At 41.3% G+C, this 23,471-nt stretch overlaps 3 protein-coding genes across 5 annotated transcripts in view; 2 read left to right on the top strand and 1 right to left on the bottom strand.

The window, feature by feature from the left end:
- LOC126556023 (eukaryotic translation initiation factor 2D) overlaps nucleotides 1–23,471 on the top strand; it is a 526,420-nt gene that overhangs the window by 185,064 nt on the left and 317,885 nt on the right. The gene's annotated exons all lie outside the window — the stretch shown is intronic.
- The window catches only part of LOC126556469 (small integral membrane protein 20-like), a 389,536-nt gene that overhangs the window by 28,771 nt on the left and 337,294 nt on the right, over nucleotides 1–23,471 (top strand). The gene's annotated exons all lie outside the window — the stretch shown is intronic.
- Nucleotides 271–12,177, bottom strand: LOC126567375 (D-beta-hydroxybutyrate dehydrogenase, mitochondrial). Its single transcript, XM_050223600.1, has 5 exons — nucleotides 12,148–12,177; nucleotides 5,740–5,943; nucleotides 936–1,089; nucleotides 505–863; nucleotides 271–429 (listed from the first exon to the last, which is right to left on the bottom strand). The coding sequence occupies exons 1-5, from the start codon at nucleotides 12,175–12,177 to the stop codon at nucleotides 271–273; spliced, it is 906 nt and encodes a 301-aa protein (XP_050079557.1).

The raw sequence follows: 23,471 nt of genomic DNA on the forward strand, positions 1-23,471 counted from the left end.
ATAACTTCATAACTTGAAGACCGGCGACGATGAAACCTTTCCCTTTCTTTCATGTTTAATGCTCATGTAAAAAAACACACATTATTTTGAATTTTTTTATACACTTACATATTTACTAGTCACTAAACGAACACAAGAAACTTTATTACAGAGCTTCTATTCTACTTAACTAGTAAAGCTACAGCATATCGTAGATGAAAAACACCAACTGACTAACGAAACAAATACAAACAAATACCCATCTCTACGTCAGCTACACCCTGTGGGTAACTAAGCTTTAAACAAAATTTCGTACAGCAAGCTCGGCATATATTCGGCAGCGATAATCTGAAACTTTTCCTTGCACGTCAATGGCGTGTAGCGAAACACGGGAAATGTGCGCACAATCGCATCGGACAAGGCACGAACAGTTGCTTGAAAGTCTCCATCCTGTAAATACGAAATAAACATTTAATTGCAACGGCAAACCTGAGCATGATGTGATTTTTCCTCCGTAACACTTACTCCGTAGCAGAAAGGTTCGAGCGAACGGATCGCTTGCTCGAAGTAATCTTCGCCGTAAGTGTTCTTCTGCTCCTCACTCAGCAATGCCCACATCGATTTAGCCTGATCGCGCATATCCTTATCGTCAAGCCAAGCATCCCCAGCCGTCAGTTCGCTGGCGCACACAATCGAAACACCAACCTGACGGGGCGTTAGCTCCTTGCGTAGACAAACGGCCAATCCTTCAATAGCGGCTTGCGTCGCACATAGGACACCACGCACTGGCGATGGTAAATGGGCGAGAGCTGACGACAGGAATACGATTCTACCCTTACCGCCGCGAATCAGGGGCAACATGATCTGTGTCAACCGTGTGGCACCTGTAATAAGAATAAGCACATGTACTTGTGTCAGTTGGCATATTTTGTGACGACCCTTGATGGAGTACTCACCGAGCACGTTAACGTCGAAAGATTTTCGCAGAACGGGAAACGGGACCCATTCTAGTTCGCCAAGTGCATTCCACAGGTCGCAATGCACCAACGCCCACAGCCCAGACTCACCGGCGGGTAGATGTTGAGCGATGAAAAGAGATGCTTCTAACATCTACAGAAAATATGGAAGAAAAAAACAATGGAACCGAGCTTGTACTACTGAATACTTGTTTCTTTTATGATGCAGCATGCTTCTTTCCATAAAACTGCCACCAACTCAATCGGCTATCTGTCGGCACTAATAGGATGTGGCGGTAAATATGCACCTTGGACAAAACAAAGCATTCGCAGGAATCTTCGGTACACATCGAGCAGCTGGATTCGGAAAACAATACTGTTAAAATATATCGACGGCTAAAAATATAAATACCGAGAAAAATGGCTCGTTACACAAATATGGGTTTAGCCGAGATTTGGAAGCATTCATCACCATGCCACATACAGCAGTGGACGGCAAGCACGACCAATTTCCCCCCGTTTTTTATCTTTGGTTAGGGTGGATCTCGTTTGAAATAATTTGATAGAAATTGTAAATCTATCTTCTATACTAGATGATGCTCAGTTTATGGGTGTTGGCGATTAAGAATGATATAAGAATTGGAGGCAACATGAAAAATAAATATTTTTATTTAGTTTAAGCTAGGTTCGGCGCCATATGAAACTATAATAAAAAATAATAAATTTGTGGGGCGGCCTGGTGGTGTAGGCGACAGCGGCGTCGGTCTTCAAACGCCAGGACCGGGGTTAAAATCCCATCCGGACCGTTCCCCCGTAGTGATGATTGACTAACCAACTACGTGGTGACCTTAGAGGTCGTTAAGCCAAGAAGAAGAAGTTTGTAAACAAATAATTAAATAAGACAATAAGGTGCGAGCTGTCATACTTGAAAGAAATAAATAGATGTAAGTATGAAGTAGATAAAAGCACAAATTTATTCTATAGAAAGCATTCAACGAAAGAGTGTTAAGTCAAGTCAAGTAAGTGTTTGATTGACTGGATCATAATGCTATCGAGATTTACTAAACTTCAACATTTGCGGACCACTGGCTACAGCTGCTCGAAGCTCTTGTTTTGTGACAGATCTGATTGTTTCATGTTTTGCAACATTAGTTTCCGGGAAAGGTCTGCATGCCGACCGGAATATTGTGACCGTGAAAATGCAAACATTTCTACGATGAAACGTCAAAGATTATGTTGGACAGGTTCCAAATTCGACGAATTCACATTTTGGAAAACTTTGTTGTTTCGTTGCTTGCTTCAACAAAATAAAAAATCTCTCTGACGGACGTGTATAAGTGCAGTATGACACAGAAGCGTTCCCAACGATTGTGGGTGCTTAACGGATTTGACACGATTTGTGGAATTGAATAAAGGTACAAAGCTGGCTGCACTTGCACATTTTCATGCTGTGGCTTGAGAAAACATTCCATGCACCGGTATTTTCCTAGTCGCACACACACACAGACCAAGGACATCCAACCTCTTCCCAAATGGGTATTCAAGTGTTGGTGCTGTAACGAACCAAACCCACTTCGGATTCTGGTTTTTGGAGCGTGAAAGAAATAGCACAACTCCCACGTGTGACGGAGCAGACCGTGGCTTCCGTATGGATTTAAGCGGGATGATGGTTTTTTCTGCACAGATTTCTTCCAATAATATCAACCATCTTTGTAAAAATCAGCACAAGATGGAAAGAAAGAGGAGTGGTCTGCGTTGCGCCAAAGGATATATCATAATTTAATTGGAAACAAACTGAAATTGCTTCAGCATGAGACCATTCGCACCTACGCAGCTATACCGTTTGACCTTATCCATTCGACTGGACACCGGTGTGGCATTCCTAAAACGGAGCGATGCTGGAATGAGGAATTGAAAAATGACCCAACCCTGGGTGGGTTTAGTTTACGGCAATGAAGAAAACGATGGCTCGAAGGATTGAATGTAGGTCAGCAGCATCGGTCCTTTGATAGCGACGATAGCGGGAAGGATGATATAAATCCAGAACTGGAGCAGTTCTACGAAATCTTTGCAGAATGTTCCTTCCTAAAATTCGAATTGATAATCAAGAAGATAAAACAACGATCATGGGAAGCTACATGCCATGAAAAGGAGTTGAATGAATTTTAAGCAATTTATGTTGAGTAAATTCGAGCCGCTCTGGTTAGGACGTTTGTGTTTTTTCGACAGAACGCACCGTTGGTGTGCTTGCATTTTTGTAACATAAACATGTTACGGGGCCAGCCATGGTTCTTTTTAATGCCGTGATGTGTAACAAACGTATTCAACTATCTTTTTATAATCTAGGATGAAAGAAAGATATGATAATGTAGCTTATCTCCACAATCTGTTTCATTCTAATACATCGTATTTTGGATTTGATTTCCAACCAGCAAGCAGTTTATACATTTGAGCAATGTTTTACGTAATTGTATTCAATTATACATCGATTATAAAGAATTCCTTGTTAATAATTTGTACTACATGCTGTACCCATATCACAAGGACAACGATCCTGGGTAAAATAAAAACATAAATAAACCCGACTGAAACGCGAAGCCAATAGCATTGGATTGAGGATCAACGCGACGAAGACAAAATACATGCTTGGCGGAGGCTCTGACCGTGATAGAGTCCGACTCGGAAGCAGAGTATCAGTTGACGGCGACAATCTCGAGGTGGTAGAAGAGTTCTGCTGTGGTTTCGGACAACAACGTAATCAGCGAAATCTGAAGGCGCATTGTTCAGGGGAGTCGTGCCTACTACGAACTCCACAAACTCCTGTGATCCAGAAGACTCTAAAAATCGTTCCGGTAGACCACTCCGGGTACGAGTCTTGGACTATGCCGACGGAGGACGCCAATGCACTCGTAATTTTCGAACGACGGGTGCTAAGGACTATGTCACCGCTTAAGAGCTCAGCTCTTAAGCGGTTAAATATCAGGTGCTGATATTCTGACAGTAGTCAAAGCCGGAAGGATACGTTGGCTGGGGCACGTGATGAAGATGCTGGCCTCATGCCCCACCAAGAAGATGCTCGTCAGCGACCCGGTCGGCACGAGGCGTAGAGGAGCACAGTGAGCTAGTTGGCTGGATCAAGTAAAGTCTAACTTGTCGAAAGTCGGATGCAACCTTGGATGGAGGACTGCAGCCCTAGACCGAGTTTCCCTAGACTGCAGCCCTAGACCGACCGGAAAATGATTGGTGACCTGGTCATGTCTACACGACGTGCTCAATCTTGAGCAGGCCAAGAAGAAGAAGCTGATTAATTCTTACTATTGTCTCTCGTCATCAGACTCAGAACAGAATAACTAGAAAAGATGCAAATTGAAAGATGCAAATTCTAACAGCAAATTGAATATGCGTCTACAATTGAACGACTGGACGATTTTGGCCCAAACATATAAAATGTCGTTCTTATCCAGGATATTCTTAACTCTTTAGACAAATATTCCTAGATGAAAGAGGAAAGACTATACCATCATGCGGTAATGTCTCGGATTTTCTTCATCAGTTTTCCATGCTCCAGTTTTCAGAACACAATTAAGTGGGTGGAGTGTTTCCCATATTAGAAGTCTTTAAATCTTTCATTGCAGTTGTAGCCAACTGTTCTTTGGTATAGGTGGTTCAATCGATTAAAAACGATTTAAGATGTACTGATTAAGATGTTCAATCTTTTTGTCAACTGCTGCTGTCCTAGCTATGTCTGCATATGAAGCTAAGCCTTTAGTGACCTTCCTTTTGGTGGATTACGGCAAATTGATGAAATAAGTTCTTTTTATGTATTCTTTGTATTTCAAAATAAAAACAATTTTGCAGATATGAAAATAGAAGCTAAGAAGGAAATAATAAAGAGTTTAGAATAATTAACATATTCTGGCTTTACATAAAAATTATTATTCATACACAGTATGACACTCAACAATAGGACCCGGGGCGGCCCAGTGGTATAGGTGACAGAGGCGCCGGTCTTCAAACGGGGTACAAATCCCATCCGGACCGTTCCCCAGTAGTGAGGACTCACTATCCAACTACGTGGTATCGGGAATTCTAGTAAGCCATTTGAGGGCCGGCGTGACCTTAGAGATCGTTAGATCAAGAATAAGAATAAGAACTCTCGATATATTGTTAACATTCAAACGTTTATAAAGGTTAAATATATAACAAACGGACAGAAGTAGCTTTAGTAATGCTTGCAAAGGTTCAAGCAGACGTTTTATATTGGCAAGATAAGGAACCATTAAAGGAATGGGAGGCAAAGACATCTGAAGGAAGTACCACTGGAACAAATTTCATTCCACTCGCTCTAGATATCATGAAACGAATTTTACTGATATTTTCATTTCCTTTTCTTCAATAATACGAGAGCCTGGCTGCTTCAGAGAATAAACGCAAATAGATCCCCTATTTTCAAAATGTGTTTCCTGACCTCTCGACCCAACTAGAGGTCAGCACGAGGTGCGTCATTTGGAAAATGAAATTCATTTGCGTTACTCGCCCTTTCCGTTCACCAGATTTTGCCAAGTTAATGGCACAAATTGAAGCGAACGCTTCAAGCAACTACACACTCGGATTGTCCTTTTGCGGAATGGTTTGAAGGTTTTCTCATGCTCCAAAACAAATAAAACAACGAAACGAACCGTGGCGAGTATGGTTTTCCAACACCCAGCACCCAGAAGCGTTCATTATCATATTCAAATCAGGCGCGCACCTCTACCGCACCGAAATGCATTTCACATCGGGTCCACTCCGGCCATCCACTTACCTCGACCTCGCTGGTCACATTTAGCTGGAGCAATTTGAGACGCCCGGAGGAGGTTTCCTTCAGTGTGATCGCATCATCACTGTCCTGCAGCTTCTTGAAGCCCGCAAACACGGTGAACCCAAGGTCATCCAGATATTTAGCAAGGGCGCGAGCCAGCGGTGACTCGCAGCCAGTGATGAGGACAGCTTTTCCGAGAGGCGAAATCTGCAACGATCCGAAGTGATATGGGCAAAATTAGACATCCAAATAATAACGGAAAATCCATACTTCGTCTTATATGATTGAATCGCGTGAAATGGTTCCTCCTCCATGCCTTTTGCGATGCAAACCATTTTCCAATAATTAATTTCGCTTAAATTCAATCACAAAACACTTCGGTGAGAAGATTCCTATGAAGAAGTGTTTCGCTTTTCGAAAAGGTCAAATAAATACTCCTTTTTTTGTTTTTACTTCGCATCTACCTTCGGGCGTCGATAAATGTCAGCAGGTGGATGAACTTGAGTCGATTAAATCTTGTGAAAGGTGAGAAAGTGTTCGGATGTCAAGGGGAGCGTGATGTGCGAATTTGGAGCTATTTTTTAATTACTCCGAACGAAATCTCAACACCAAGTGGCAGAAAACGTCGAGATTCATTTGGTACAATCGTTCCGAGCCGATCTATTTTCATTCGACCTCCCCTTGAGGAATCTTGGAAAGCCATGTCTTGACTTTAGAGTTGATGCCGGTTTTTATTTCATGAAGGATATTTCCATTGATACAAAAAAGATAGAAGTGTGTCTTGAATGGATAAGATAGGGAGCTTTGTTTTTTTTTTTTTTGTTACTATCAATAGGATCCATCTGAAGCCATGGAATGTTTGACTAGTGAATTTTTAATAATTTTTAATAAGTAAAAAAACAAGCACGTGTGTTTAAAATGTATTCTATTAGACTTGATTTGATTTTAAGGATCTCTGGCTCGATGATAAGTGAGACGTTTCATAAAATCATGCAGACAATTGAATAGACGGTACATATTTTTGAAAAGGACACGGACTATTTAACTTGTTAACCACGATATCAGTCTATGATATGGTAAGGTTCTACTAAAACAATCTTTCTTCTGCCATCCTTTTCAATATTTGGAACTGGTAATCAAAGACTACCGGTACATTGTCTTTTTTTTTTCAACACATTCAATTTATCCGGCGCAAATGAATCGAGTTGAAACACACACGCTAAAATCAAGCAAAATCGACCGGCCGGCGGTAAGTGCGTTGAGAAACTACTAACAAACTAAATGCACAAGACTGACTTTAGGTGCAAATCTAAGCGATCTTGGCAAAAATGTGACAGCAAAGCTTTGAAACTTTTTGATAAATTATTAACAGCATGATTTGATCACTGACGAAAGGTAGTTTATTTTTTTTAATTAGTCTCTCTTTCTTGGTGTTTATCTCAATGAAACATTAATACACAATTATAATTGATTACAAATTAGTTTTTTTTTCAGTTCAGGAAACACAGCCTCGTTGTATTGCTACTTTATTAAACCATAGTGCCTACACAAATCCACTTTCCAACTGCCAATCCGAGTGTTAATTGTTGTATTGTTGTTTATTAAGATATGTTCACCGTTGGTTTAACAACATTGTAAGTTCTTAAAACTAAACGTGAGGGTTGGATGTAGATTGGGAAGGGAAACACTTATGAGGAAGCTGGAAAACGGAAGCGTGAACGGAAAGATTCTAAGGAAAGGCTAAAATCGAACAGAGCTTAACTATTGTTGAAGCAACGAATGGTACGCAAGAACGGATCGCGGTCACCTGTAGCATATCTGCTAAACATCTCACCAGAGTATACAGTATCTCGCATACAATAAGCGTTACGTAGCATTATAAGGTGAGCAGAAATTCACCAATTTAAAAAATAACCTGCATTAGCCAAGAACGTAAGGAATGTACATTTAGCTATTTTAACCAAGCGCACGCCTTAACATGAACATTCAAACACTGACCAGCGCACCCGGCTAGCGAGCGACAAAAAACAACAAAACGAGTAACTTCATGCATAGCGAACCATAGCAAGCAGATAAATCAAACGACGAATTGTATCCGGCACATTTAAGACAAACTCAGCAATCGATCGCTCCGCGACCTATCTGGTCAATATTAGCGACACATTTCTTGCAAGTGCAGCAATCGATCGCACCGCGACATATGTTGTGCTTACGTATATATTTTTCTACAAAATGCAATAGCAAAAAGAACAACCACCAAGAAACAACCAAGAAACAAACAGAACAAGCAAAAACTATTGCTAGAATTGGGTATAAATAAAGCGGTCTAGGAAGCCTTCGGCGCCAGATAGAGCCTAGAGAGAAGGTGCAACAAGCTAAACCTTGCGTTCAATTCTTTCTAGAGGTTTGAGTGTTCCCCTACCCAAGGTACAGCCTCAAACCTCCAATATGCCTGTAAGGGATATTCCTTCTGAATATCCAAAGTCGCCTGGCCGACTTGCTCCACCGATGAGCATCGAGAGTACCCCTACCAAACGTAAGGCCTCGATGTGTCCAACGTTCCAGTAAGGAAGATCCTCATCTAGAATCTTCAGACTGCCTGGACAGTCAGGTAAAAGAAAGATATTAATCCGCACAGCAAGCAAACTCGTTGTTCCATCCTCGTCGCGATTATAAGTACGAAATTCTTCTTCTCCACCACATGACGACCATCCGAGCAATTTCTTTTTCTCCACCACACGCCTATTGCCGTACGACGAGATTCTACCAAGATGAGAGGGCGTGGGCGCAATTGGTGCACGGATACATGAAACCCAATTGAGGGCAGGAATGGAGAAACATCACAATTATTAAGGAGTAGCGAAGCAATGAAAGAGGCTCGGGCATGAGATCGGCGTTCAAGAGTTTCCAGACCAGGTAGTTGACATCGCGTCAAATAAGATGGAAGAGCATGTTTACACAACGCCAGTGACAGCGACCAGGAAACCGACAGGACGATCGGTTTCGTTAAGTTTCCCCACGCTTCAGACAGTGAGTGCCAGAGGCACTCAACCAAATATTATAAATACCAGGCACGAATAATAAATTCACTCCGGCAGTGATTACATTGGACTTTCGTTCACGCTCAACGAAACGCGTCACAAAATGTCCGTTCAAACATCGACCCTGGCGTCAAGAACTCTGGCGCTTTGCTGTCGCACAACACCACACACTAATACACACATCGGATACTAGCCGAACATTTTCCACTGCATCGATTGCAGCTGAGCAAAATGGAGCTCCAAACGCTGTAGGATCATTTTCCACTGCAACGATCCAGCTGCGCAAAATGAACTTCCGAAAGCTTTCTCCTTATTTACCACTGCATCGAGGCCAACTGCGCAAAGTGAACCCGCAAGTGCGACACACACAGATGACATCACGGCTGAAACACAATGCGCTTTACCATACAGCTCAACTTTGGCGTAAAGCTCAGGCTGTTCAAGCAACATTGACATGGTTTTGCTTTGGTGTAACGCAACCCACGATCCAAGGCGATCATCGTTACAAAACCCATAACGAAAAGTGTACGCGTTCGATACCAATTTGTTATGACATTCTGTCATGGGGGGGGGGGGGGGGGGGGTATGTTTACACAACGCCAGTGACAGCGACCAGGAAACCGACAGGACGATCGGTTTCGTTAAGTTTCCCCACACTTCAGACAGTGAGTGCCAGAGGCACTCAACCAAATACTATAAATACCGGCACGAATAATAATTTCACTCTCTTCCATATTAATCCACCAAACGCTGCTTTGCAGCGATAATTATTTGCAGCGTCCATCCGAAATTCACAATTCTGTTCAGAACATCATGTGGTATTTGAAGGCATTTGCAGATCGCAAAACGGGTAAATGCCTTTTGGATACGTTCGATTCGAGCGATATCCAAAGCAGTCGTCGGGGTCCAAATGATTGACGCATAGGATCTACCAAACCATTGAACAGTAAAGTGCGTTTAAGCAACCCGGATCAGAGAATTCAGATGATAGGCGCCGAATCAAACCCAGACACTTGTTTGCTTCTGGTATGATTGCATTCAAGTGATCAGCGAATGAAAGTTTGCAGTCCAACCAGACTCCCAGATCCTTTACAAGTTGGACGCAGGTGAATGCCAAAATCGGCTACTTTGTAATCGTGTAAAATCGGATCGCGGGTTCTGCTGAAACTAATCACTGCGCATTTCGGGACAGATAGGAGTAAGTGGTTTGACAGTAAGTTGTAAAAGTTGTCAAGATGTGATTGTAGGGACAAACAGTAAGAGTAATAGGATATACGGAAGAACAATTTAACATTGTCAGCATAGTAAAGAAACAAAGCTTGAGGTAGGAGTTCGCATAAATCGTTAATAAATAAAATAAATAGACATGGACGTAACACACTTCCTTGTGATACGCCAGAGTGAGACATAAAGCATGACGAAAAAGTATTGTCAAGTTTGACTTGATACACGCGGTTTGATAAATGAGAATGAGTGTATTTGCGTGTAATTGGTACGGATGCAAGTTAATGAGTTACGAAACAAACACACTAAAAAGGTACATAAAATGTCTCCCTACGTGGTATGTTGTTTAAATTTTAAAATTCAAAACATCTTCACTTTGATGCTGCTCTTGAACAACGCTACGACACCCAGTGCAAAGATAAATGTTTTACACTTCAAATGCATACCAAAAAAGGACCCTTCCAGTGTTCTCTTAACATTCCACAGAGTTTCAATGTCAATTAAGTAGTTATACAAAACGAAAGGTAAGTAAAAAAAAGGGACTCGTGCCTTAAAATCCCCAACAGGTACATATATCTACGCTAAATGAAGCTGCAGGCACACTCATCGCTTTGACTTTGAAGGTGTGCATCGGTGAGGCTTTCGCGTTTGACTCGGCAATATCTTTTGCGTGTTGTTCGTGGCAACGGCGCCTTGTTTTATATTTTATTCAGCGCTATTATTATCTTTCCAAAAATTTCCCGCAAGCTAACTGCATCCACTTGACGCTGTTGATCAGACAACGTTGCCGGATGTTAGGACTGCAAACGGCGAACAAATCATGCCGTGCAGAGTTTTCCAAAGTCGGGGCACGTTGGTGGAAAATTTGCTTACAGCTTTTATTTTATTTTTCATCCTCCACATTCGTTGTGGGATGGGCCCAGCAAAAGTAAACAACCTTCAACTGGGTGGCTTGAATGGATGGCAAATTTGAAGTATTTGATGTTGCTAGAAAATATAGCAAACACGACAAACTTCGTATGTGTGTGTGTGTTTGTATGCGTATGCTCGTATTACAGGGGAGGTGGATGTGTTTTTTGTTTGCGTTGTTGGCAATGGCAGTGGCCAAAGTTTGTCTGAGAAGAAAGATTGACTTCAAGGAATCGTCGTAACTTTTGACGACAATGCTGATGCAATTCGTAAAGCATCAGGTGGAATTTGGATACAATTTTACAAGGAACTCACTTTAGTTGCTGTTACTAGTGATTCTGTTAAGAAACTTTGTCATAGTTTTGGTATGTACAAGGAAGCAACCAGAATTGTTTTGATCACTTACCAAATTTGAGACGCTATAAAGGTGGGATGAAGTATTCATGAGAACGTGAATAAAAACAAACCATAAGGCCAAAGAAACATCATTAAAACAGAACCCAAAATTTTGCATCTTTCACGGTTAAGGTTAAGTGAAATGAGTCGCATCAAAGATGCAACGAAACGAAACGATTCTCGCCAAAATATTCGCTCCAAGCGCCTGTTTTCCTCCCTTTTCCGCTACACAAACACACGCATATGTATACTCTCGCCGAAGCTATAGCTATGCTTCGCAAGCAGGATAATTTATTGTGATTATCATGGGCACAATGTTCCGTAACCTTGATAATGGCCGTAGAAGTGGAAGCATAATTCATTCAACCTAAGACCCCCTTCTAAACGCGACTGGAAACGAGGGTTTGAAGCAATGCCAAAGCGAGTGGAAAGACCGAACTGCCCACCGAGAATTTGTCAGAGAGAAAACTCTCGACTACAACGAGATTGCGGGGAAAAAAATGTCACATGCGCTACCTCATCAAAGCCAAATGAATCATTTTATTGAAATGACGAAACTAATACCCGTGCACCAACTGCAACTGGCGTTCCGTGTGGTCGGTGCGTATCGCAAGAGTTGTATGAACGAATTTGCCCACGACCAGGATGGTCCAAATGGTTGTGTGCAGAACTTTCTTCTCACGCCAACGCGAACGAGTTTGAGCAGATGAATCAGATCCATTTTAAAAGCAGCGCGATATGCAGTGGAATAAGAGGGGGAAAATAGTGAAAACCAACTTTAGAACTTTTGGTGCGATGTGCGAACGGTAACGTTCCCTTTGCCAGCGAATGCGTCACATACATTCAGGCGCTTCATCGACCAGAAAGCCATTACACAAATCTTCCCACATTGCGTTTTATGATACGCGCGAGCATTTTATTTCTGTTTGGTTTCTCTTTTTTTTCGCTATCGCTTTATGCGAAAATCACTTGTCTTCATCGAAAAGGGGACCTCCGGATCACTGTCCCGTGCTCGTTAGTTCTTTCTGATTACGCAGTGTATTGAGATGAACGGCAAAGGGAAAATCGGGTGAAGCATAATCATGGAAACAGGCAAATCAATTTTAGCGCTCTTCTGTGTGCTTCTTGATGTTCTTAATGTCTTTCGATTTTTTCCCACGTATTTGTAGCCCTTCGTTTGATGCTTCTCTTTGATCCTGACTTTCTTCGGTTGGACCGACGACTACTACGTCATCATCGAAAAAGCGGACAGACAGGCTGCTGCTTCACTTCGTTCGCTGCTTTTCTTCCGTTCCTTTCCAGCGAGAGTGACACTGGCGTTCGAAACGACGAAATTGCGTGCGTAACAGACGCCATCTTTCCGGCAACTTTCCGGACCGTTGGCTGATGGCTGGAGGCCATGATGAGAAGCACTCAAAGTCATAAATGGTGGCAGAGTAAGACCCGGCTAGTACGAAAGAATAGACCAGATTGTGTGTCCGTGCTGACCTTGTCTAGTATTCATATCCGGAGCCGGAAGAAAGATTCCGACGTGGGTTTTAGGTCTTTTCCGGCTCGCCTTTCTTCTCCCTTTTTTTTCTATCCAACGATTCTAGCCAGGGTGTTGGTATCACTATTTCATTGAATCAAAATCACACCACCATCGCCTGTGCTATACCCGTCCAGAACTCCATTCCATCATCCTTTGCCTTTGCTTCGTGCAGCTTTTAGGGTAAGATTCTGAGACACAGGCCGCACTGTGGTATCTTTTTTGCCCGGACGGAAAATTCGAATGAATGAATGAAAAGTGCGCGCCCGTGGGAAAAAACAACGCCAACCAGCGCACATCGCACAGCCGCATCAATGAATGACAATGATGTCCCCCAAAGACTGGTGACTCATGCTCATCCACCGAACCAGCGCCGGAAAGGCAACGCTTATGGCGAGGACTACGGTGTACTGTTGGTTCGTTGAATATCGCCGTGCGCAAGAGTGCCACACAAACAAAGAAGTGATCGACAAGATGGCTCAATTCCTGGTGAAGCGGATGTTTGCCGTGAGGCTGAGGAAATATAGGAAAAAGCAAAACAAACGCACACACACACACACACACAGCAACATCGTCAGCATAGTTGGCAATCAGTATTCAGATTTCCCACGCGGAAAACCCTCTCTGGAATGAAAAATCAAAGTCCTGCTTAGCGTGTAGGTCGCAACTTCTGAGTGTACCGTGTGCCAGCGAAAAAGAGGACGCGGGTTTGCCTAGTATTTACTCCCTTATGCGCCAGAATGTGACCGGAGTCTGGAATGAGTATCAAGTGAGTCGATACTTTGCTAAAATCCTTTTCGCTTCCTTTTGGTCTGTTGTCTTAGCACGATGAAGCATTCATTGTAAATCCAACGAACATGCGAGCTTTACGACGTGTGAAACTATGCACGTCCTGCGCCCTCGTTCTCGGGGCACGTGTAACTTTTTCCCAAATCCAAAACCTACTCGTGTATGAATATGGAATGAAGTACTCGAGAATCGCATCAGTAACCGACGTGAACAAAAACTTTCACTTCGTTTGAGCTTCTAATTGCTGCAAGCTTTTAGTTGACAAACGATGGCGATGGGGACACTTGAAGACTGGCGAGGACTCAATACAACATGTCAGACTGACGAATTGCTAGTTTTTTTCCCCCTTTGATTCACTTCAGCCATCTGTTACAGCTTTTTCTTGTGGTTTAACTCACTAGAATCACCAAGTGATTCTATTTTCTGTCATTTTGCCACTCTATCTAGCGTCTGGCAATCGAAAGTTTTCTATCGAGTGCTTTATTTCGGGTTAGCTCCTATACACCCACAGACTACGACATTTTGAACCATTATGCATGCCGATTCGGGGCGGGGGCTTTCTTAATTTCGGGCGTTCGTGGGAGTACGGTTTGGAAAATCCTTTTGCAGCTTTCGTTGTTGTTGTGTTTGCTGAGTTTTCGGACCCTCCCTTTGCGCATCGCTTTCTTGGTTGGTTTTACCGCACTACTTATCATTCATGTTTTACGGGTCTTTCCATTATGTACGAACGATTGCGCACTATCGATATGTAAATGTAAAGAATCCATTGAGAGCGTTCGAGAACGTTTGACTCGAGCTCGTTTTGTCTGTTGGAACGGTTTAAAATCGTTTCGAAAGTTTACAATTTTAACAATGTCACCAAATAACAGCTGAGTTGAAGATAACAACACTTTTTTTTGGCAAACTTTACTTGTGATTTTACAAATATTTTGTGCAATACCGGACGTTTGACCGGAATAAAAACAAATCTTTCGATAGGTTTTGCGTGTGGTTTGTTGGTAGAAATTTTATTGAAACTGCCAATCGATCGATTTAAACAATAATATGTTTTAGAAATTTTATATCTACCACTTTGTTAAAGGTTTGATTAAAGTTTATAGTTGGATTGATCTAGAAATTTTTTATGATTTCGATCTAAATATAGGATGAAATGTTAGAATAAATGGTAAGGAAGGAAGCTCGTTGTGAATATTTCTAATCATACAATGCATGCAGCTTAGCTAGGCTTGGAATATGTAATGCGAAATCAGAGGTAATGAAACATTAACTTACTTAAGCGTTAAAATCGTTGTAATGTGAAAACCCATATAGATTTTGTATCATATTGTCGAATCAGCTGATTAAAGCACTTTTGTATTCAATTTCAGAGACCTGTTATTTATAGTGGTTTCTGGAATATAATACATCGAAAACTAAACAATGATTGAGATTTAATGATGAGCAGTACTAGTTTTTTGTATATGATTTAATATTTTGTGTCTAAAATGTTCTTAAATCTCCGTACAAACTGACGAGCCAAACATGCAATTCAAGTAGACTCTCGAAAATTGTTTTCATTAAAAACTTGAGTCGGCCTGCTTTTCCGTCGTACGGAATATGTTCGCCACTGTGCGGAAAATACCAAAATGTATGCAAAACAAAGCACAATTTCAATGTGGCAAAAAGAAGTGAAAGAATATAGATGAAAATATGACTAAAGTTTGAATTTAACTCACAAGAACTCAATTCGGTCATAAGGTTATTCTCATTTAGACGACGGCTGAATAATCTGGTCGTTACACTGTCCTAAGTCCTATGAAAACTTACAACCCTATTGACAAAGTCTTTGTAAGGCAATACTAAGGCAAATTGAACTGTATTTAAAAAACCCTTAGTGATGCTTTTTAAGGTATCCGAAGGTTTCAAAGACTAAAAGACTCTATAAATAAACGAAATAAGGATTCGAAGGAAAATATAATGACATTTTTGAGAGTAGATCACTTTTTCTAATGCGTGTTTGGAATCGGTTTACATGTTCCCTTTGGCGTGAATAAACTATTTTCAGCAGTATTGGAAAATGTATTTACAGAATAACATTCGACCACACCGAAAATACACTGAACAATACAATATACAGTGCTGCATACCAAATATTCTGAGGAATAACATTCTTAAGTCCTATTTGGTGAGGAATAATTTCAGGAATAATGTTTGTTGATCGATATCATGGAATTGTAGCACTGTGTTACGGTCGCTGGAGTCAGAATTTCCACGAACATATGATAGTATAACTTTAGGCGCAATGTAATTAAACTGTAAGAAAATAGCCACTATCGTCGTGCTGACGCTTTGCGATGCTTTGAATTAAGATTATTTCTTTCGCCTCTGAATCGCAGTCTAGCAGGACACCAGTATCGACTTCAATGCTTTCAAGCAGTATGAAATACGTTGCAGAACGATGAATGTTCCTGAAGGTGTATACAGTCTGATTATTATAATAATACAAATTCGTGAAGAGCACATCAACATTCGTAAGTGTTCTTCAGTCTTGAAACCTCCATCTGCCATCGAATGTCAATCAGATTTGACCCGATTGTTGGCACGACGTCACGGTCCCAGACGGGCTAGGATTAGGGCGTCATGCTAACCGACGCACATGGGAACACGCGTCAAGTGTCCTCAACTCAGTGTAATTCAATGAAGAGAAAAATTGGCGCAGGTAGAAGCAAACCGGGGTTGATTGACGATGCTTTGTCTGTTTACTTTTTATCTCGATCCATATATTCCCTACGAAATGCTACCTCATGAATCCAAATTGGTCAATGCGTTTTTTTAGAGATGAGAATTCAATGTTGGAGATGGCAGGAACTGGATAACGACGCTAATGATGTGGAAGTAAACAAAGATGACGATGAAAAGTTTGCAAATCTAATTTGACGTGTAATTAAAGCAACAACTCTTCAGCACAAGTGAACAAATGTGCTGTTCCGCGACATTATTGAAGCTTATTACAAGCATTAAATGAATGAATATTAAAATAAAGAATACCCTTCCATCATGTCCTGAATAGTTGACTATTCGTTGACATTACTTTTCCCGGAGATATTATAGAAAGAACTTTTTTACTTTCTTTAATTCGGTCCAGATCAGATTGAACCACAATGCACATCAACCACCTGCACTTTGTTTTAACTTATGTTGTCCTCTAGTTTCAAGGAGACAGAAATCAGGAAGCTGCAAATCGAACGTTACAAACTACAGTTTTTTTTTTTATGTTTTATGCATTCCTTGGCTTTCCAGAGCATTCCTTGGCTTGTGCATGGAGCGGCTCGACCAAGTGCGGCATCGGTTCATGAAGGTCCATGTGCGAATGGAGCGGCTCGACCTTCATGAGATTCCTGATGAACGGAAGGTGTTGCCGATGCTGTTGCGGTTTCTGTACTTGCAAATTGTAACTGCGTACAGTTGAAGGGTGATGTCGCCGTACGGTCGTGGGTTTCGATCGCGGGTTGTGTGCGATCGCGTCGGGTTAGTTTGCACCCGACTGTCCAGGCGAACAGACTGGCTGACTGCAGAGTGTTTCATAGACACTAGTGTAGCTATTTAGTCCCGGTGCTAGAGTAAGCACGCTTTCTACCATTAAAATACCCTTTCGACGTACAAAGTGTCATAAGTCGCACTGGAAAGTGTGAGTGTGTTCAGTGAGTTTAGTGGGTATGTGGAGGAAAGATTCTACGAGTTGAATATGCAAGTATTGAATGTTAATACCAACTTTAATACCAAACGCTGTGATCTGGAGTTGCGACAAATCGAAGATTCTTGTTTCTAGTGATTACTATTTCGGAATATTCATTCATATTGAAATGAAAACCAATAAGTCAAAAGTGATCATTGTCGAAGTCTATCCGTAGTCTGTAAACGCATCTCAATTAATTCACTAGTGTACCGGTTCAATGCAAAATGCGACTAAATTAGAAGCGGAGTACATCCAGTGATATAAATTAACTGTGTATTGAAGGGCAGTCAAGATCAGGTGCATGTAATGTGTCGGACATATTCCGGAGATGGAATTTATTTATCTAAGAATTTTTCCAAACCATGTGTGTAAAGTTAACTTTAAAGTGGCCTCGGTTTTTGGATACTTAACAAGTCCATAACTTTGAAAAATATGCCATGAAAGAATCTTTTATCTCAACAACAACATAAAGGCGAAATCTCGTTAAAGCTTTCATAAAATCCTTTTTTTTTTGGACCAGTTTGAGCGACTGACCACGTAGTTGGATAGTCAGTCCTAAATACGGAGGAACCCCCGGTCCTGCCATTTGAAGACCGGCGCCACTGTCGTCTACACTACTGGGTCGCCTTTAGTAGCATCCGAATAATAATTATTCACGGTCATGATCCCATAATGTGTGGACTGTTCGTAGAAACACTACTTCATTCTAACCAGTAATTAAATGCCATCAACTTAGATCAAAATTTTTATGATGAAAGGGAAATTCCATTTCTTATAAAGCCCCTATTTCACAAGGGCACAAACCATGCTACCATCAAACGTTTACTTCCCTTTTTGATGAAGCTTCACGAATCGCAACAGTTCCGTTACCGGTCTCCAGCACGTCACACCTTTTTTTTTTTACATCACACGAAATGCACGCAGTGCACGATGTAAAGAAGTTGCCCCGGTTGAATGCATGTATGCATTCCTTGACCGTGGTCACCGCACAGTCATAATCACAAACCGATAATTACCACTGAACAAAACTGTCATCAGGTAATCATGGGTCTCGTGGGCTGAATGAAGATACTTGTTCGTATTTTTCCCACTCGGTTCCATCCGTGGTGGGTGGATTTTTCGTTGTTTACTTTTCCGAGCTTGCCCTTTAGAACCGTCTCGGTAGGGTAAGTGGGGCCTCGGGTAGTGTCGAATGCCCCACAGCTTAAAGTCGCTGAATGGCGTCATCGGTATCGAACCCTTGAACGGTTCGCAAGGGATGCGAATGGTGTGCAGTTGATGACACACTGGCTCGAGGTAGTTAGGTACATAATTCCTATGATTAAGATGGCTTACAGTGGTACGTACTGTACGACGGCATAGTACCGATCGCAAGTGCGATCGATCACTGTGCTATGAATCCGGTTGGAAAGCCCAATATTGCGATTGTAACCTTGAAGAAATCATAGTCCAACACTGGCTCCAGAGCTCATCCCTGCTCTCATGTCGTTTTCAAATACGATCAGTCACAGTCCGGATACGTGGAAAACGCACCGAAAAGGAAAATCATCTTCGGCTTATTTTTTTCATTTTCCCATTTTCCATTTCTAGATGATTCTACGCCAATTGGAAAACCATTTACCTCACAGAGTAAAAGAAACATGAAAAGCCAAAAACTAGGCTCCATTGGAAACGTGTTTTAACGCACAGAACGATCATTCCGAAACGTGGATGACCCCCGTAACGAATCTGGTGTGATTTGCGTAAAACCGGACCAAAACTTGCAATGTCACTGTGGACGATCGGTCGATCACCGGATAAGATTCTTCACTGATGATGGAAATCCCCGGCGAAATCTAGCACGGTGGAAGGTAAATTTGTGCGCATTTGTAAAGCACGTTTTAAGTTTATCGTTGGGGCGCTAGAGGCAATGGTCGCGCAACCGTTATTGATTTTTCTTATCAACTGATCATTAGATCGTGCTCCGACGGTTACGTAGATACGCAAGGTTTTTGTGTCTAGTGTCATTTGGATCTTGGAGTCTCTCTTCATATTATTTTAATTATTGTTTTTATTATTTTGACCTACGACCTCGAAAGATATTAGGCTGCCTTTACTGGCTTCCATGACTTAGTTTTACCGCTAGATCGTTAGAATGTCAGCCATACCTACGGAAGTGTTGTCAAACCTTATGTACCACTACAAATATTGGCCTGGCTCTACAGAACCACAACTCAAACATCCCAGTATCCCTTTTAAAATCATGTATATAAGAACAAGAAATTCTGAATTCAGTTCTTTGCTTCACAACAGTGAAACAAAGGGTTTCAATTTCAGACTTCATAGCTATAAAACCCCGTGCAGATAGCTTGTTTATGTCTGGGAATGCTTAAATATTTATGCAAAATAACGTTCGTCTCAAATTTACATCGTGAATTAGCAGCTGAGTTTAATGATGCTAATGGAAAGTAGAACTGAAGAAGGAATACGTCGCTTAACGTATTAGAAAGCCCACGAATCTTCCGTTTAATGGTCCTGAGGACCCTGCGAAGGAAATTTTCTTCAAAATAAATTTATGGACAAATTTCTCGCGTGTGTTTCTCATTTCAAAAGGTACATTTCCAAAACCGGTTTAAAACTCATGCTAAAACAACCAGTCCGGACTGGAGTGAAATTGCTATAGTTTTATCTAGCTAAGCTAAAATCAGTGCTGTGTGTTTCTTTTGGTTGAGTTCCCCGTACCGTTATATTCAAATGTGCGGGATATTTGATGTTTGAGCAAATCCTGAATAGAAATAGAAAAGAAAACGAAAAGAACATCTGTCACGTCGATACGATATTTGAAATGGAGTTTCAAGTTCATATCAAATCCCGCATAATCATACAACAGGCATGAGGGAAATTCAGTCAGGGTCGATTCACAAAACTATTGATAGGACGCAGATTTACCATTTCAAAGACGACATTTCGAAACTGTTTCTATTCTAAACTGAGAGAGGGAGCATTTGGATAAATATTTTTTCTAGATAATATTCAAACACACTGATAAAGTTGCTGTATTCGGATTCGTAAAGAAGGCACAATCCATCGCTTTAAAGTTTAGCAAGATCACATTTGAAAACGCCAAGCTTGTGTTGCCGGGGTGACAAACGATACAACCTACATATATGCACTCACGATCGACCTCTAGATGAACTTTCTAATTAAAAGCTAGTTAGATAAGCATGGTCCAAACGAAGGAAACGTTTCGATTGAGATAGTCTCTGCTGTACCTTTTGGGCAATGCAAAGATCTCTTAAAATAATTAAGAAAAAGAGGCAATTTCCATGTGCCCATGAGAAACAGATACGCTTTACAAAAGGGTCAGTTGCCAATGACAGAAAACAAACAGAAGGTGTCTAAGGTATTTTGCAATCGTCCCTAAAACCGTCAACGACTCTCCACACCTCAGACAGTGATGATGCACAGAGCGTCCAAGTTTTAACAAGGAAACCTATCTCACAGCAAGCGAACTAACGCCTCAACATTTTTTCCCCTCGAGTACTTATGTAACCTGCCGGTGACCTGTTGCATTCATCTCAGCTGTATGGAGCTTTGACAAAAACCCAGAGTGAGAGAGGAATGATTTGATGGAGCACGAGATAGCACACGTTGGTTTTAGGCAAGCGATTTTATGGGTTCAATTTGGGCAACAAGGTGTGTGCGGGAAGGCCTGAGATGACTGATGTTTGATGCGAATATTCAGGATGTTAGCTACTGTTAAAAGACGATGAAAACTTTACTTGGGAATCCACGTATCGATTGATCAGATTTGTATGTGATCCACATGTGTAATTAATCTTTCAGTTTACAAATTGATGCAACGACTCAGTATGAGTTTTTACTCAATCGATTATAGTGAGCATGGAGGATCAACTGTGCTAATGAATTCGTTGAAGATCAGGGTTAATTGTTGGGTGTAGAAACAAAAAGGGCGTCGTTGGAAAAGTGAAGGTTGTATTTCACGATGCTCAAAGGAAAAAATATAAACTCTCGGAATGATCAGGTTAATTATATTGACCCATAGTCAATCGAAATGAGATCTTAGTTCGCTAATAATCCATTGCAACTTGATAAGGTGATGATGAAGTTCATGGAACATTAAAATTAATCTCAAGCCTCAAAATGAATAATTGGCGAAAAGATTATTATTTTTTACTGTCGTTAGAACAACAGGTACAAAGGTTATATTTTTTTTATGATTTTTGCTCACTTTCGTTGGATTTTCCCAGGTTTTGTGACATTTACGTCATCTCCTCAGATTATTGGAAAGAGAACAATGCGAATTTGTGTATTCCGAGTGCTCAACTTCCGTTGGTGCTATATGACATTGGTGCGATGCTAATTAACACATTCTCAAATAGTTAGTGCTTTTAATCGACGCAAATCCATGTGTCTAGAAAGCTGAGAGATCAATAGTTTGGTTCATCATAATTTTAGTACCTGCAAATGTGACGTTGTAGGTTGAGACAAAGTTCTTTTGCTATCATCTAGCTTTACTTTTTTTATAGCACAGGAATAAAGATGACTAACATGATGAAAATCCTTCATCTTACCATGAGAAAGCACTCAACAACAACATTTTAAAAATGTGAGAAAGAAATGTAACAAAGAATGTAGCTTTTTTTGTAAATTGCATGTTCTCTCGTGGACGATGTTAACTTTGTACCTTGACGATAGTAAGGAGTGACAAAATAAAGAAGGTTTGCCAAAGAATAATATAATTCCCACCGACAAAACCGGAATCATGTGCAGTAATCCCTATCACACGAGTTGCGATAAAATTTTCTGCTTTATTTATGTATAAGAGCTAAGTAAAGAAAACCAGTAATAATGTTGTGAAAGTAAATGGCACAAGCAATTTTAAAGTAGCTGCCAGTTTATTACCATCCTGTTGCGATCAACACCCATTTCCGGGCCACATTCCAGTCCATACCAAAGACTCGCGTCACTACCTACATATGAGGGACAGTTCTTCGGTGATGTTCAGTCCGGGACCGATGATCCGACGTGTGTGACCTTCAATCCGGAAAAAAAATTCTCGGGCTGGGTACAATTTGGGCAGTCTAGCCGCTTACAAGATATTGTGGTGCATCGCACCGCAAACCGGTTGACCCTGGCGGCGTCAGTGACATTAGGGTTTGCCGTTGCCGTTTTGGTTTCATTGGAAATGATCGCAGGTCAATACAACTCGTAATGCGGCTAGCCGGCCAGAAGAATGAATGAATTTAAAGTAACATAAAGCCTCGCAAAAATCATGAAGGCATGCAACTTTGCCGGAAGTTAATGTATATGTTTCCTATCGTTGCGGGTTGCGATTCGTTTGACGGGTTTTACATCTTTCCGTAGAGCATGAAATTTATTCACCCAGTCTATCCAGTCGTTGGGTGTCAGTTTGTGAACCCGTACGTATGGAACAAGTTTTTCCATTTTTGCACACTCTCGAGGGTGCAGCAAGTGTAGGTGAGCTGGTCTTTGGTTCAGTGTTCAAGTGGGACTCAGCGTTGGGTACTATTTTCCCATCCTTTTGTTTGTCTTTTCCAACAGCGCTCGAATCGCTTTTAACCGGCAAGTAGCGCCAATCAATAATGATAAATGCCCATAAAAAAATCACTCATAAACGCATATGATCGACGTATGTATCGCGTTCGAAAGAAGATGGATGTTTTATGATCGTATCCTCAAACAATCCAACAACCGTTTCGTCTCTCGGTGCCATTGCATTGCGTTTGTATTGTTTGTTTACACATTTTTTTTTTTGCCTCGCGTCAGACACTTGCGGCTACCGGTTTGTTTAACCGATTGGTTGAAATGTGTTTTTTCTTCAGCTTGTCGTCTTTTTACCTATTTTTGTTCAAATTTTTCTCACTCATTTGTAACCCGCATGAAGTGATTGTTTGCAAGTTGTTTGGTGTTGATGCGTGCTAAGTACAGGGAAGCAACTGCTTCCCACGCGACTTCACACATCGCCACACGTCTTGCACGAAGGAGAGAAAAAGAGCAGGTAGACATGTTTGCTGCGGCTTGTAAGCATGGGAGCATGCAGCGTAATTGAAAGATTTGTCGGCAATTTAATGGTTCCATTACTAATGAGTTTACGTTGTGTTTTTATTTG

The sequence above is a fragment of the Anopheles maculipalpis genome, chromosome 2RL, assembly GCF_943734695.1.
Source record: "Anopheles maculipalpis chromosome 2RL, idAnoMacuDA_375_x, whole genome shotgun sequence".
Taxonomy (NCBI): Eukaryota; Metazoa; Arthropoda; class Insecta; order Diptera; family Culicidae; genus Anopheles; species Anopheles maculipalpis.